The 16,869-nt window shown below is 39.8% G+C and overlaps 1 protein-coding gene across 1 annotated transcript in view; it reads right to left on the bottom strand.

The window, feature by feature from the left end:
- LARS2 (leucyl-tRNA synthetase 2, mitochondrial) overlaps positions 1-16,043 on the bottom strand; it is an 83,068-nt gene extending 67,025 nt beyond the window's left edge. Inside the window, exons 1-4 of the mRNA XM_042888493.1 lie at positions 15,936-16,043; positions 13,896-14,151; positions 12,124-12,252; positions 2,624-2,715 (exon numbers count right to left, since the gene is read on the bottom strand). Coding sequence (XP_042744427.1) covers positions 2,624-2,715; positions 12,124-12,252; positions 13,896-14,150 — 476 coding nt within the window. The 5' untranslated portion in view covers position 14,151; positions 15,936-16,043. The remainder of the gene's footprint in view (positions 1-2,623; positions 2,716-12,123; positions 12,253-13,895; positions 14,152-15,935) is intronic.
- Positions 16,044-16,869: the final 826 nt, after the last annotated feature.

Here is a 16,869-nt window from a genome sequence, read left to right as displayed (position 1 = left end):
ATTTTTGCTAACAAAGGCTTCTTTATGTTTCATTTAAGCAATACCACCTTCATCAGTTTTTTTCCCTAACTTCGAGAATGTAAGGAGTAATAATCAATTGAAGCTCATTTTTAAGTCACCTCTTTAGAACATGATGATGATCTGAATTTTGCTGCTCACTCCTGAATCAAGGAAGCTGAGATGTATACGATGTTCCCCCTTTAAAAGAGGTGTCAGCCTCTATTCCATGGATGACTAAAACGTGTCCCATCTTACAGCTCCACATACACCTGTCATGTCTGCTGCAGGCTTCAGAAATATTTAGGACAGGAGACAGTGGATAAGATAGATGCACTGACTAGAGTGGTCAGAATTTATCCTGCCTGTACGATGAACCAATTTCCTTCCTTTGTAAAATCACACATGAAAAAAAAAAAAAAGCTACAGAAATTATTTTCTTGCTTGGATGTTACAATTAGTCCCAATGATGATGTGCTAACTTGTCTATGAGTTAACTAGCAATATTATAACTACAATTGAGACAACTGTTCTTTCCAGTACTAAATTTTAAAGGGAAAATTTTACTTCCTCTATGAAATATCTTGCACATATAACTACTAGCCAAATTGGTTTAAACATGTGAAATAACAAAAAAAAGACACTGCTCAAGCAGGGTCCTGCCACACGTTTCCATGTGATCCCGCTTGGATGAAGCAAGCTGAGCTGACAGGGCAGCCAACTATTGCCCAGCCTCTGCCCCCACAGGTTCACCATTTTTCTGCTGAGCTCATTCAGCTCAATTAGCCAGCAAAACAGCTTTCTTCTGAGCAGTTTAACAAGATGTCCTGAGTACCAAAGCTACTATAATAGGTGAGGAGGCAGTGAGGAGAAAACCCTGGCCTTTTTGTAGTCAGCAAGTACACATGTCAGCCTAGTTCTCTCCGGACTACAAACTTCAATCTTTGTGCCTCATTTGACATGTAAATACAGATCACAGTAATGCTCCTTCTGGTGAACACTCTGACAAGATAATAGAGTTAAAAATGAGCCATTTGGATATAATAGATACATTGATTTTTACAGCTTAGCTACAGCAGGCTTGTTAAATGATGACAGAAATCACCAGCCTACCCACCACACTCTTCAGAAAAATAATAAGCTCCTGTAACCAAAGCACTGTATTTGTCCAAAGCAACACACACTGGTAGCAGATTTTTTTTGCTGAGAGTCCAGGCAACATTTCTACATAGCCACAGGTTTCTCATTTCCTTTTTGTTAACTTCACATACGGTATAACTGATGTCTCACAACACACTGTGCACACTGGCTTTCCAGGCTTGGTCAACAAATGACAACAATGGTTTGGGTGGTTTGGTTTTCATTTTCTTTCTTTTTCTTGGTGGCAACAGATATTTTCATAGCAAGCCAACAAGAAGGAAATTTAGAAAATTGAGCACAAATGACACAGAACTTGTATACACTGAATTACATGCATTTTCCTTAAGCTAATTCAGTTGCCACCATATTTTAGTAGGAAAAATAGCAAACGATCTTAACCAAGAATCAGAAGCATGCAAGACCTTAACAGGAACAGCATTATCTCAAGGTCTGTTCTGGGCTAGGGTAGAGTTAACTTTCTTCCTAGACGCTGGTATGGTGCTGTGTTTTGAATTCAGGATGATAATAATGTTGATAACTGACATTTTAGTCATTGCTGAGCAGCACTTGCACTAAGGCAAAGTGCTTCCAGCTTCTTGCTGCCCAGTGAGGAGCTGGGGGTGCACAAGGAGCTGAGAGAGGCACAGCTGACCCAGACAGGCCAGAGAGATGTCCCATACTCCGTGGTGTTGTGCTGAACAGTAAAACAAGGGGGACTTGGTTGGCAGGGGCTGCTGCTTGGGCTGGTAGTAAGTAACTGTACTGCACGCCATAGCTTTGTTTATTCTTTTTGTCCTCTTTCTTTTCTATCACTCCTTACTAAATTGTTTTTATTTCAACCCACAAGTTCCTGATCCTTCCAGTTTTCACCCCAACCAGCTGGGAGGCAAGAGAAGGGGGGGATGCTGTGTGGTGCTTGGCTGTGTGCAGGGATAAGCCACGAGGTGCAAAAATATACCACAGCTTCAGGAATGCACCTAGAGCACAACAAACAACTCCACTTGGAAAACTAGTTTCTGAGCCTCATATAACAAATTCTGAAGTCTAAAGCACAACATTTTCTCAAAATTTCTCAGCAATAACGGCTGCTTATCATTTTAAAAGACTCAGTCTCAAATGAGAAAATTAACTTCTTTCTCACAGTACTGAAAACTGCCAGTAAACCTAAACACGTAGCCCATTCTTAACTGTGTATTCGACATTAAGATTTAACTCACTTTAACAGAATGCTGATTTATTTCTTATTCACCACTTTAGACATTTGGGAAATGTCACTTTTCCAATACTCTAGCTGTTTACAAGTAATTGAGAAGAAAGCCCTGAAAATCATCTTGACACATCAAGCTTATGAAATTGAGTCACCTGCACACTTCTACAAAACAACAGCAAATTAGCCTTCTTGCTACACTGCTGTTTTTGCTCTGTTTTGTTTCTTTCTGGGCTCCACATCCAGACTTTTACACTACCAATATTCATTAAAAATCACCTTCGTGTCCAGCTTGCAGGGTGAAGACCATGCTCAATTGCTGCATTTTCTGCTGGTAAACCAAATGCGTCCCATCCCATTGGATTTAGCACCTGCCAGCAAAAAATGAAAAACACAATCTTATGCAACCTTCTGGAATGACATTAGCAATACACACAAGCCTCAAAATAACCAACCATGGTTTGCATTTTAGCATTTGCTTTATCTGAATTGAACTTCTTCAAAGCATGCCCACAAGGGCTACGTCTGTTTTAAGTGATGAATATGAAACAAACTCGCTATCAACAATTTGATGTTAGAGGGGGCTCATGGTATTACGCAATAAATCCTCAAGACTATTTCAATACTGAGTTGGCAGTGACAAAAATCAAACCTTTGTAATTTGTACGGTGGTCAAAATTAGCAGCGGATGTTACAGCTAAGCAGAATCAAATATTCACCTCACAGAAGGAAAAGAAGAAAGCGAGCAGAATTATTTGAACCAAGGGTTTTATAACTATACCTGATGTGCAGACTACTAATTGTTTCTCCTTTTGCTGAAGAGAAAAAAAATACAACATGCTCTATGATAACCTTACGTCTGTCAGATAAAAGTGAGATGATGAGGAAAAATATTTTGGTCAAGTTTTACTTTAAAAATCTGTTGTAAATATAGACTGCAGACTGACACTATGTATTTCAGGACCTCAAATAAACGAAGGCTAAAAATGTTTAACAAATATATACAGTATAGTTTTTATTGAAATGTATCTCTCTCCTGTTAAGGTGAGAACTATTTAGAAAAACAACTCATCTAGCAAAAAAAGTATATATCCAAAAAAACTCTAAGAATTAAGACAAGAATAGTCAGTGCTTGATCTACTGTCATTAGACACACGTCAGGTAAAAGCCAATCCCACTTTTTATACCTACAAACGTGCAACACATTCAACCAATACAATTGTAGTTACACAAGCTTAATGATACCCCTCAAATACATACTTACATAAAGAACTTGTTCTTTAGTAGCATGTAAGCAAAAAGCAGTATGAAAGCAAGCCCAGCAATACTAATCTTATAAGCTAACTCCATAGAGAAAAATTGTTTATTATAGACATGTTTATAAAGGTGCCTTTGGCATCCATTGAGCACAAAAGCAAGATAATTTAACAAATATGACTCCTAAGTATTCTAGTTTTTAATGCTGAGCTTAAACTAAACCTACAGCATATGATTATATGCAGACAGTGCAGCAATAAAACAGGTTTTAACCTGTGATCAGCCACCTCTCGTGGCAGTACAGTAAGTGCCTATACAAACCACATTTTTGGTGTAAAAATCTAATAGAAATCAAAATGCTATAATGTCTTAAAAATGTCCCCCTTTATCAGAGAGATTACTCCTCACATTACAATGTCAGAAAATGTCAGACTTGGATTTGAACTTCTCACCTCCTTGCATTTTAAGCACTCAGTGGAAACATCTCATTTGGAGCCTAAGCTACTTGAATGCCCTGCTGATGCACACCTGCCCCCAGCCCTTTCCCCTTCCATAACCCCACCACAAACAAAGTCATTGGTATAAAAGAGGGGGAGAAAAAAAAAAAAGGTAAACTTTACGGAAACTACAACTCTCAACAGAGTTTTGTAAGGACACGGTAAAGTATTACTTTGTATAGTTCAATTTGATCGTTACTCATGCTGGCCAGCTGGCTAAGGACAGGAATGACCACACAAGCCAGGTATTTTTTCCATGTGGTATACAGACCTCCTCTTTTTTAAGCCCCATTTCTTTAGCTGATCAAATGCATCCCCAGAAATGTTTTCTTTTACTGATATACATTAAGTGAGATGAATAAAAAAATTACTCCCGGCAAATGTCTGTAAAATCTGGCTTTGGAATATCTGCTGGGTACAGATAGATAGCCAAAGCCAAGGCACAACAAAGCCATTTCTCACACTCATGAGCAAAAGGATGAGGAAATGACAGCTTCACTCCTGGCTGCAGGCTCCTTGACTGGGCTGACTGATGCTCAGACAGCTAGCATGCACACATTTTATCCCTGTACCATCAGCACTAGCAGGAGTTATCTGCTCACACAGATCTTCCCAATTCTATCATGTATATTAACAGTATCACACAGCGTACTCACTTATCACAGTCCAATACAGTTCAATTTAACAACCAATAGCATTCCATGAGTTGAAGGGCTGAAGAAATATACTACAAGTTTCAGGAAGAAACCTGAATTTAAAGAGATATTAAAAATATCCTCAGATTAATCTCCAGGATAGATCCATTTATATAGTTGCTATAGAGATGAATGTAACATGCACAGTGGTTTAAAAAAAATGATTTCAAGTTCATTGTCTTCTGTACCGTGAATAGATGTGAAAGGTCTGTGAAATGCAATTGCCTAAACAACAGGTCAGCTTCTGGCTGCAAAGCATGTTACCCACCTTCACGCAGCACTTGGCATTATGTCTTAAATTGACTTAGCCAACACAAAACAAGGCTGAGATAAACTATATAGCTCCTACAAACACAAAAAATCTCAAGAGACACGGAAGAGAAGAAAAAAATATGCTACTAACTACTAACCTGTCAAAAGTTGGCACAAAGAATAAAGGAACAGTTCAATTGCCCTGCTTAAAACAAAGTAAAAATAGTAACAAAGCAATCTGGAAGACCAAAGGGTATTCCTTGAAGATCTCTAGGGCTTGGCCAAAGGTTCTAACTAGTAGAAAACATGGCTGCTCCCTCTAATACTACAGATGAACAGAAGGAAAGGAAAAAGAGAGTCATCAACTTTCTTAAATGCTGACAAATTGATTCTGACAGTGGCCTTTAAACTTCATGCAATCACGGGATCAATCTTGCTCACTGGACTGTTCTTCCAAGCATCACTTCTTCACACAGACAAGATCCTCTCCAAATCACTTGGAAAAAGACAAATAATGAACCTATCTTGTAGGAGAGAAGCCTGCGTAATCTGAAGATGTCTGTACCAGGTAAAAGAAGGCAGATTATAGCCTCACAGCCATTTTAAGATGGCAGAAGCCAGCACAGTCCCCACAGCCAGCTAGCTGTGTTTCTGCAGTCGTTCCTTCTTTGCATGAATTCTCCCTTTGTGGGCACAGGCACTGGTAGGTCCTCACAGAGAAGCAGTTACTTACACTCTGCCTGGTTAAAAACACCAGCTTAGTTATTCACATCAGTGACATGCCATAAGATCTTCAGGAGTTTGCACAGTCAGGCAGGACTGAATATTCTCTGCCACTCAACACTCTACATTTTGCACAGGACCATGAAGTGATATATGGGCACACGGAGAACTTTTCACAAGCAGATTATTAAAAAGGAAAACAGCTGCATCTTGAAACACCTAAACCCAAAGTCTCTGAATTCATACTGGCTTGTAGCAAAGGAGTAAGGATCATTTCACAATACAGCCAGAAATCTGCTATTAATGTCTGGAGCTCTCAGTGTGACTGTGGGAGTAAGCAGAAGAATTCACTCTGAGGGCTCAGCTCTTCCTATCAGAAGATTTCCATCTGCCATGACAGCCAGCCCATCACACTGACACTAGTGGGTGAGATCAGTAAGCACGACATAACACAAAGCTGACAATGATCTTTTAACACTCAGTTCTATGCCTCCATCAGCATAACTAGGAAAAAATTATGCAGTGAATTGTTCTTAATGTTTGTGAAGAAGCAAGAACCTGACTGCTTGCCTCAAGTGCTCAGTGTGTCCGAACTCTATGACCAGAGAGCTGATGCATGTTGCTTAAATCTAGATCGACGCATTCTAAACTCTAAGAAAGCAAGCACAAGTAGCATCAAAAATGTCTGTCAATAAATATTTATCTACGAAGAGTACGTGATAAGACACTTGAAAATGAAAAGGCTGCTGACTATGTGCATCAATGTAACAAAGCCTGCACACGTGCCTCTAGTCATAGTGTCCTGACACAACTGACGTGAACTAATTCCAATTGCTGATTAAATAGCTGATCCACACCTACAGGTTCCATCTTCCAGAAACCACCCCTGGCTTCAGTGGCAACTTCTTGTCATTCTCCCTGCACTTGATCTCACAAGTGCACACACAAGTGAGACAGGAAGGATGCAAGGGCAAAGGACAGCAGAGCTGATACTTCTACTGGCTGCCTAAATAAGGCTGCACTGAGCAGGCTGAAAAACCTGTAAAATCTGTAAAATCAAACCTTCACTGAATGCAGCATAGATTGACTTTTAACTGCACTAGGTAGTAAACACTGCTTACCCAGAGAGCAGTGCTCAATGGCTTAATGTTTGGATGGTGGAGATTGATTACAAGTGCTGCTCCTCAGGGGTCAGAATGACATCAACAGAGGAACTGAGAGCACCTTCAGCAAGTGTGAGCAGATGACACCAAGCTGTGGGGGGCAGTCAACACACCTGAGGAACAGGATGCCATCCAGAGGGACCAAGGCAGGCTGGGGCAGTGAGCCCAAGAGAATCTCATGAGGTTCAACACATCCAAGTGCAAGATCTTGCACCTGGGTCATAGCAACCCCTACTATCAGTACAGACTGGGGGATGTAAGGATGGAGTGCCCTGCCAGAAAGGACCTGGGGGTACTGGTGGATGCCAAGCTGGACATGAGCCAGCAGTGTGCCCTCACAGCCCAGAAGGCCAACTGTATCCTGGGCTGCATCCAAAGTAGCATGGCCAGTAGGGCGAGGGAGGTGATCCTGCCCCTCTGCTCTGTGCTGGTGAGGCCTCACCTGGAGTACTGCATCCAGATGTGGAGTCCACAGTACAGAAAAGAGAGAGGGGAGATTTAGATTGGATATAAGGAAATATCATTTTACAATAAGGGTATTGAGGCACAGGAACATGCTGCCCAGAGAGCTGGTGGATGCCCCATATGTGGAGACATTGAAGTTCAGGTTGGACAAGCCTGTGAGCAACCTGATCTATAAAAGTCCCTTCCAATTCAGATGATTCTATGATTCTTTGATGACAACAGCCAAAAACCACCACCACCACCAGGAAGAACAAAGAGATAGGGAACACCTGGAAATAGATTAAAATAATGAATCTGAGTAGTGTGCACAGTCTAGCAAGAAGTATTTCAGTGATTCTCTGCAGTCACAATGCGGCACATTTTGATAAAGCACTTTGAAATTAAAAAATAATCAACCCACACAGATTCTAATCAAAACACAGTAACTCCACTTACATAACGCTCTCATTTAGTTCTCATTCCCACAAGATACAAAATACAAAAACTTATTCCAAGTCCACACACGATCTCTAACATTTAGAACATGAAGGTGTCTCTCTCTCCTCCGTAATCTCTCACATTTTTGTCTAACTTAATTGCATTTAAGCTAGCATCTCATTTTCTCCCTCCTTTCAAAACGTAATAGTGTGAGCTAATTAACACCTTTGGTATTTGTTAAGGCTCAATTCACATAGGTTATCTGCTATATTTTCCACGTGATTTGTACTACAGAAAATAGTTTCACCGACTTAACACACAAAGAGTGGTATAGAATACTAGCTAATATTGACTGGAAAATGGGAATGTATTGAAATAACACATCCTACTGATGAATTCATTATGAAGTTTTAATTAAACTTGCCTCTCCGTTCACTTTCGCGATTTCAAGAGTATTAAGATTCACAGCTGGAAAGGAAAACAACTAATGAAAATACATCCAATTTAAAAAAAGATATTCTGGACAAAATGTTCCTTAGGTCATTTGGGGATATTGTGGAAATATTACTGAAAATATTCCAACCTCATCTATCAGGAGCAGTTTGAGTAGAAGTGACAAAATCCAATCACAATGTACCAGAATTTCACCAGTACTGGCCAATGACCATTCTCATTTCTGTACAACTCATACGAGAGCCTCACGGTGGTATCAATTTCAATTCAAAATTTTATTAAAAAGATATCACAGGAACTATTGAGCTGAATCACTCTGCTTACTGATTGCTAAGAGAATTATCTTCAATCCTCTGAGAGGCAAAAATTATCCACTTTGGAATTTATCAAAGACATGATAATGATAGCATGATAAAGTAATGGTAAATACTTTTTCCCTGAGCAGTGGCTGACTGGAAATATCTGCCATGGTGAAAATCACCATGACTATCTATAATTTGTACTTGGCACTCTCAACTAATGAATAGGAACTTTCTTAACTTCTTACAAAACCCTTGCATTTGACTTCACAACACACACGTATGCTCACAGAGAAAAGAAAACCATATTTTAGCTCCATATTTGCTTACTAACAGATAAGAAATTGTAAATTAAAATATGCAAGCTACTTATTGGGAAAAGCGTGGCTCACTGCATTTATGCTAAGTAACCTTTACTGTTTACAGCCCCTGCACGAAGTCTCCAAACTTCACCTTTAGCAATTACAATGTAAAGTCGTCATCATCTAACAGATGTACCCTACTAAGTATTTAGCCAGCATCCTAACACAAATGCACTAAGGAGTTTGCTTCCCACACACTGCCCACAGGCATTTGAGGAGCGCTGGACTAACAGACAGCGCTTCATCGGTCAGATCTTCCAGTAGAACAAACAGGATTTCAGTGCCCATTAGCACAACCCAACGTGCTGAACCCGAAGGCACAGTGCTGCTGATTACCTCAGTGCTGACACAGACACGTTCCTGTAGCTCCTACAGCAAACACTGCAAAGCTCATCACTCATCAGGACATTGAAGAAGTGACTGCCTATTGTGATGCTACATTTGCATTCAATCCCCCCCCCCCACTTAATAAATCACTAGCATTCATGCATCACAGATAAGGCTGCTGCTCATTAGGTGATCTGTTTGATTGTCCATTTTCAGTGTTGTTTGTCACTAGTATCATCTATGGCTTTATGCTGAAGCAATATTTATCTCAAAAGCTGAGGAAGAAGTGCAAAAAAAAAAAAAAAAAAAAAAAAAAAAAGGTATTTTCCCACTTCACAAGTTGTTGAAGTACAGCTTTCTGGCAGCTAGGAGTGTATCACCTCTCTATTTTTATTGAAACAAAACCAGATTCTATACTGCCAGGAAAAAGAAATACTCAAGTTCCATTTTTGAAAAAGTGAATACAGCACTAAATGATCTTCCCAGCTAAGATATCAAACTACCTCCAGTATGAATAAATTCCACGGACACATTCCAAAGAACAGCTCCAATTTATTAAAGGAACTCTAATCCACTTGCAAAGCCATTCAAATTTACCCTTAAGTATTATATCAAATAAGCCAATTCTTTGCCTGTTCAGATTTAATCAATATGAAAGAAACTGTTCTCTCATGAAGGCGTTCTCTAAAAAAACCCCACCTTATTCAACATACATTACTGTCTTACTCAGCCATATAAAGTAACGTAGAAATAACCTTCCCTCCCTGCTATCTTCCCTTGCTGTTGCTGGACAACAAATAAGTTGCCTTAGTCTGAAGCTTTCCTTGAGCACTGTGAGTCTGAATGTTTCCACCTATGCTCTTCATAGTAACTGCTCACTCTTCACTGTATAACAAACATTTGCTATGTAAACATCAGCAGCCACTCAATTTTCAAATATGCAATACTAATGCTGAGCTTCCTGCAATAAAAAAGCAAGACAATTACTTTAAAAAATATGTATTAGTGTGTATCATCTTGAAGTTTCCTTTTGGTGTACAGAGGAATTTCAGTAATTCCTTGACCACAGGGAAAACTACTTTTATTGGGCGTATCACATTTTGTATCTAATAAGGCAATTACATCACAGCCTATAACCATCACAATGGAAATCTTTAACAGATTGGATGACTGCAAAAGCATCCAGAGAAAACACCTAAAGCCAAATAAATCAACAGTGTGAAGAAAATAAGTTATGAAAACTAAATCTAGCTGATGGAGAAATTAGCATGACTATTAAAAAAAAAACACAAGTTTTTAGGCTAAGTAGAAGTCTGAACAAGCTAATGCACACCATTAGCACAACAGCTCTTAGTCCAATATACTCAGAAATCATCTGAGAGTCTTAAATGCTTTCTGATAGTACCTGAGGGCTGTATTGCTTATCTGCCCACCTCTAGTCACAGCCTAATCATAAACAGATGCTCCAAGTAGTTAATGCAGTGGAAGATAGAACATGCTGAATTTCTACTAGAAGTTCTACAGGCACTCTAATATGCTTAAATCATTTTCTTTGCTTTAGCTAGAACAAGAGGAAGCATGTTCTCATTTCCTGAACAGAAAATTAGCTGATATCTCTGCCATTGCTGCTGAGAGATAACTTGTGTTCTGAAAGGGTATGTCCAGTGGTCTTGAACAAAGGTCTCATCAGGGTTCCAGTTGGCTATTTTATTTTATTTTTTTTAAAAGAGAGCTGAACTATTCATTTAGAGAAGTTGGGACAGATTATTATTAAAAGACACATTGTGGTTTTTTTCCTCTTTAAAAGTCTGTGTTATTTTCCTTTTTCTTGTAATTTTAAAAGTGTGAGAATGCATTCCTGTAAAATAGGACATATTCAGTGCATGGTAGTCCCATCATTGGCATCAAATTAACAGTATTTGGAAAGACAACACACTGACTAATTCAGAAACAACACCTTTAGAGTCTCATGGACTGTAATAAATCCATGAACTTCTAGCAAGGAGAATGCACTTAGTACCACAACCAACATTTGTTTCTCCATTTCACCTTCATTTGCACTCTGAGGTTTTGATTACTGTTTTACTGATCTTTTCTCTCATTCGTTCCTTTTTCAGACTCAGATTTTTGCCTAAAGTGATTTGTTCTTCTTTTTTTCCCTCCACTCCAAAATAGAATACTCCCTTTCCATGTTCCCCTTTCCCACATTCTCAACAAATTCCCCCTACCAAATGTCTTCTCTCCCTTTAAAATGTTTGTTACTCAGGCCTCAATTCTACCAAAATCCTTCAAATGTTACCCACCAGACTTCATGGCAGAGCACCAACCATGATCCCATCCATGGGCTGCAGGGATCAAGCTCTCAACCATACCCTCTGCTCAGTGCACAGAGAAAAGGGAGAGAGGGAGGAAGGAGGAAGGGAGCAGAGACATGAACGGTGCTGACTTCTGAGGCTTATCAGTTTTATGTTCTCAGCTACAGGATACAAACTTCTGCCTCAATTTTCTGCACAGATTTCATTCAGGCCTCCAGTCTTCTCTCATAGCAACAGTGTGACACACACTTCTCACTGACATTGCGCCATACACTAACAGAAAACAGCATCAGCTACACCATCAGAGATAGTTTCTAAAGATCAGTTAGCAACAGCGAGCTCTGAAGATCACATTTTTTTAACAGTCTCAAATTTCAGTATTCAGAAGTCGAAAAGTCACTACCTAGCATTCATAGCTTATAATCCAACTAAGCCTCTCTAGACTTCAGAAAACAGTAATTTCCTGTCCAATTATATTAACACATTCAGAAAACAAAACAGAAAACAAACAAATAGGAAACAAAAAACCAACCCTACTGCAGATCCTGTCTTACCTGCATCCCTCTCATTTTCTGATACCGAGCAACAGTATCACTGATGGTGTAGACACGAACGTGACCCATGTGAAGTTTTCCAGAAGGATAGGGGAACATAGAAAGCACATAAAATTTTGGTCTTGATTTCTAAAAAGGAATTGTTAGAAAGTTTTAACCACAAGTCAGCATTTCCTGGAATAAATACACATGTACATTACAAACTACAAACTACCATGAAAAGAAACAAAATCCAGATCCTCAGCAAAAGTCCTGCAAACTCCAAAGTTGGGGCCTGCAGAGATGTTTTACGAGACTTCGCAGCCCCCTCATCAATTTATATTGATGGCTATATGACACTTGAAAATCACATTTTTAATAAACTGTTACTTAACTGAAGATAAATTGCCAGCAGCTTAACAATCAGCACTCTGTACCATAGCAGCTGTATGGCGTTACCTGCATACTGCTAATGCTTCCAATCAACTAAAGAGAACGACAGATAAACTTTATATGTATATATATATACTATATATATATATATATAGATAAAGTTTCAGTAAGCGTTTTACATTGTATTTACAATGAATATGGAGCTCACACATGGCCAAGTTTGTTTGTAACATACTGAGAAACTACCTCACTTCTAATGGTACAAAGATCCACTGAAGTGAAACTCCTCAGCTTTACTCTTACACTCAGATACAAAGTAGTCTTAAAATCCTTATCCTGAAATTTAATTTAGTTAGGCTTGAGTAGACTGACAAAAGTTACAAAGGAAATCAAACACGGTATCTCCCATAACTTATTCGTAAAATGTTTTGATTGCCACTGAATTTATCTTTGATACATGCTTGATAAGCTATTACATTATTTTTCTTTTAATAACGATGCAACAACAAAAAAAGAAGATGGGGATTTACTATTCTGAACTCTGCTCTATATTCATACTTATATTACCTCTTAATAAGAAATTTTCTACTTTAACAGTCAGGACAAAACAAATACACACTTTAAAATGCCATACATGTACATGTATTAGCACATAATAAAAGGAAAAAGGCTTAAGTTCATGCCTTCCCTTCTAGACGTACACATACCTGCTACTTTCATCTCAGTTTTCTTTGTCAGAAAAAACAAGCCCTCTTCCTACCTTTGACAGTTGGATAGCATTGATTTGTTTTGCTGGAGAAGGGGCACATTTTTAGGACAGAAGAACATGCAAACAAGAGGGGGCCAAAAATAAGTTTTCATCTCTATGTGACTGAGCGTAACTGAGAAATCAAAGAGTCAAATACAGAGGCTACGGTTGTTTTCAACATCTTTCATTGCATGGGAATGTATTTTTTTCTGTAAGTTACTCATTACTTCTAACTCACTTTAAAACAGAACACATTGTTTAAAAAAAGCAACTTCCTGCAACAAAGATCACAGTGCCCAGTATAATAGCTTGTCATAAGCACACAGAACATTACTTCAAAAAGTCATGAAAGTAAAATGCTTTAATGCTTTAAATAATTTCTGAATGTAATACAAAATTGGAAGAAATAATTGAGTAAACACTGTGTACATTTACAAGCTCATATTCTGCTGAACACCGTGTTCTTCCTTCCTTCTCCCACCTACTGCAGTATTTGCTTTTAATAATCTACTATTTTATAAAAACATTCCCCTCTCAACTATAATATAAATCTCATCATTGTGAGCTAATTGCTTTAAGGATTTTTAAATTAGTTTTATTTTAAGGATACAAAAACATCAAACATAATTTGTAAATTTCTCACAACGCTTACATCTGTTTCTGAAACTCTGCAGAACTGCTCCTTTATTCTTGGGAACCACCAGTTTTCCACTCTTCTCCTTGTCTCCTGCCCATAGCTTTTCTCCCATCTCCCCGTCTCGCTGTAAATAGTTCTGATACAAACAGGAACCAGATTCCTCTGCCGTTTAACGAGTGCCAAGAAGCCATTCATCTGTTTGTTCAAACATGAGGAACAGGCACCAACTCTCTGACAAACCAACTGCATTCTTAGTGCTACCGTGTCCATTCTGAAAAAGATAAAAATACACAGCTCAGTCTCCAATACAGAGCAGTATTCCAGAGGTTATAAGATTATACAGCAACTTGGTAACTCTGAAATACTTTTTTTGCTCAGTTTAGATTACTTTGTTTTCTATTTGCTTTTTATTCCCATGCACTTAAATCATACAAGCATTTATGTTTTATCTAAGAGAATGAACTGTGGACCTTGCATTGAGCAACACTGTTATGATAGATTTCTTCTCTAGCACTCCAACTCCCATAAAAGCATCATTAGTCATTGAAGACCCAAGGAACTCAGCTGACTGAATAGAAGTGGGCTAACGGTGTTAGTAATCATTTAGATGAATACAGGGAGAAGAGGAAGTTGGATGAAATTATTCAGTAAAACTCCTGAATTTGTCATCAAGGATAAGAGATGGGGGAGGATTACTATAATTAGTAGATTTCAGCTAAGCATTCTAAATAGAGTATTGTGCTAAGGGTTTCCTTGTCAGTATTGCTTCCTGCTAGAACTACCTGGGAAACTTACTAAATCAGACCTGAATTGTATAAGGTAAGAAAAACTGGTTCTAGAGAGATCTATTCTCCGTAAACTGAAAACCCAATTAAAATAACTCCTCATGTGCTTCAGAATGAGTGTTCCAAAATAAAAATTACTCAGATGTGAAAAAGATCAAATAGTGTTCAAGCTCATGACTGGTCTCAATAAGATACAGAAGCATGAAGTTATTAAGGCTGGAAAAGACCACTAAGATCAGCTAGTCCAACCGCCAACCCACCCCACCATGCGCACTGACCACGTCTCTAATACAAAACATCTAGTTCTTATATGAAGCATTTACTGATTTTACCAGATTTTTTTTTTCCTACAGTAGAAAATAAGGCATTAAATAAAACCACCATGAATAAACCAACTTTTGTTCTTCCCCCATTACACGCTGTATTTCTTTACTGTACATCACATATATGCATACACATGCCTTCCCTGTCCGCCTCATTGCCTGCCTTCAGAATTGCACTTTTCTCTCCTCCTTAACTAGCAGTCTCTTTTAAATACTCTTTAATTACACACGGCAGTGCCTTGAACTTTTTCCTTGCTAAATCTCTAAAACCTTTCTCAATTGTAATAACAAATCCAGAACTGGACTCAGGATTCCAAGCACAGTTGTGTACAAGTTACTCAGAAGCCACTCCATTTCCTAGCCTCTACAGCGTGATGACACTTATACATGCAGCACAAAATCAACAAGAACTTTTTAGTACTTGCCTAATTTACTGTAATTCTTACTATTTCTTTATCGATCCTATTACTTCGGCTTTGTAAGAGAACGGAGCTCTGTCCTTCCCTCCAGAAGCCGCTTTCAGCACTGAGATAAGGGATAAGGGTGGGATCTCCCCAACCCCTTTCATGCACTCCTCAGGCCGTGCAGGACACAGGACAGCACAAGCAGCGTATGTACGGCGTGGCCTTCCCTGGTGTGTGCACAGCTGAGGACAAGCATAGTGCCACAGGTACGGGCACCCCTCCCCACTGCCACAGGCTGCGCGACACGCACCGCACACGGCAGTAGTTTGAAAAGAGCATGAGGTCGGACTGACAGAATGGAAAGGAACGCAGCTCGAGACTCTGCATAGCAGTGATGCTGTAGCACACAGGCAAGGGAGCCTAGGAGAACCAGCAGAGCAACGGGGAGACTGAGGGAGAGGAAGATTGAGGCGCGGAGGGCGCAGGGCGGACGGGGCCGGGCGGAGATTGGAGACGTGCTGGCGGGAGGCCGGGGACGGTTACCTGCACGCGGGAAGGTGCGGCCGCAACACGCGCGCCCTCAGCTACCGCCTCCCATACTGGGCGCCGCCATCTTGGGGTGGGTGGGGCGGCGGCTCTGCGCCTGCGCCGTTCCATACGCATGCGCAGTGGGGTGGTGTGTGGGGGGCGGGGCTGGGCTGTGCCTGTCCCACGCTGCCTGGTCGGGTGGCTGGCTGGAGGCATGGGGTGTGGTGGTCCTCCGGCTGTTGCGTTGTGAACGGGACGTTCTAGTGCTGGGTTTGTTTGTTTGCCCCCTTTTTTCTTCTTCTAATGCGGAAAGAAAATAAAGCAGAAGTCAATAAAGACAATTTAGAGCAGTGTAATTAATTCTAGCTCTGGCTGGAAAACATCTTACCCAGCTGTCAACACTGTACAGTTCAGAGTTGTTTGCAACTACTGCAAGTTGCTTGTCATAACGTACCAGGAACAAGAAAAACATTTAGTCCTGTGGATTTGTGCCCTTTTGCTTCCAGCAACAACTGGCTCTTTAAGTCTTTAAACTGTTTCACTGAGCACTGGTTTTCTGCTGGAGTTTAGATCAACACATTCTGTTTGTGCAACGTGATGCCTACATTACGGTGAAGCTTCTTGTCTGCTAGAGCCAGAGCCTTCTTATGTGACTAAAAATACATGTTTACCAAATAAACTTTCTGCTTGGCTGTGTGTACCTGTCAAGTCTGTTCATGCTGTAAGCTTTTTGCCACAAAAACAAACTGAGCATCTCCAATACTTGCACTGCTTATAAACTACTGCAGCTCTGCCAGAGCTGAACATATAATTTTGGTATGCAGGGGACAGACATGGGTCAGTCCTCACCCGAGACCTTGCTCCAGGATCTTGTAAGCAGCAGTGACATGTTTGCATGCTGAAGGATGATATTCTGCACACCTATCTAGATAGCATCCAAGTGATTTTT

The sequence above is a fragment of the Lagopus leucura genome, unplaced genomic scaffold (genome assembly GCF_019238085.1).
Source record: "Lagopus leucura isolate 7727_CA_CO unplaced genomic scaffold, USGS_WTPT01 Super-Scaffold_100157, whole genome shotgun sequence".
NCBI lineage: Eukaryota > Metazoa > Chordata > Aves > Galliformes > Phasianidae > Lagopus > Lagopus leucura.
The sequence above is the reverse complement of the archived record's forward strand: the minus strand, read 5'-3'. Positions and strand labels throughout refer to the sequence as shown.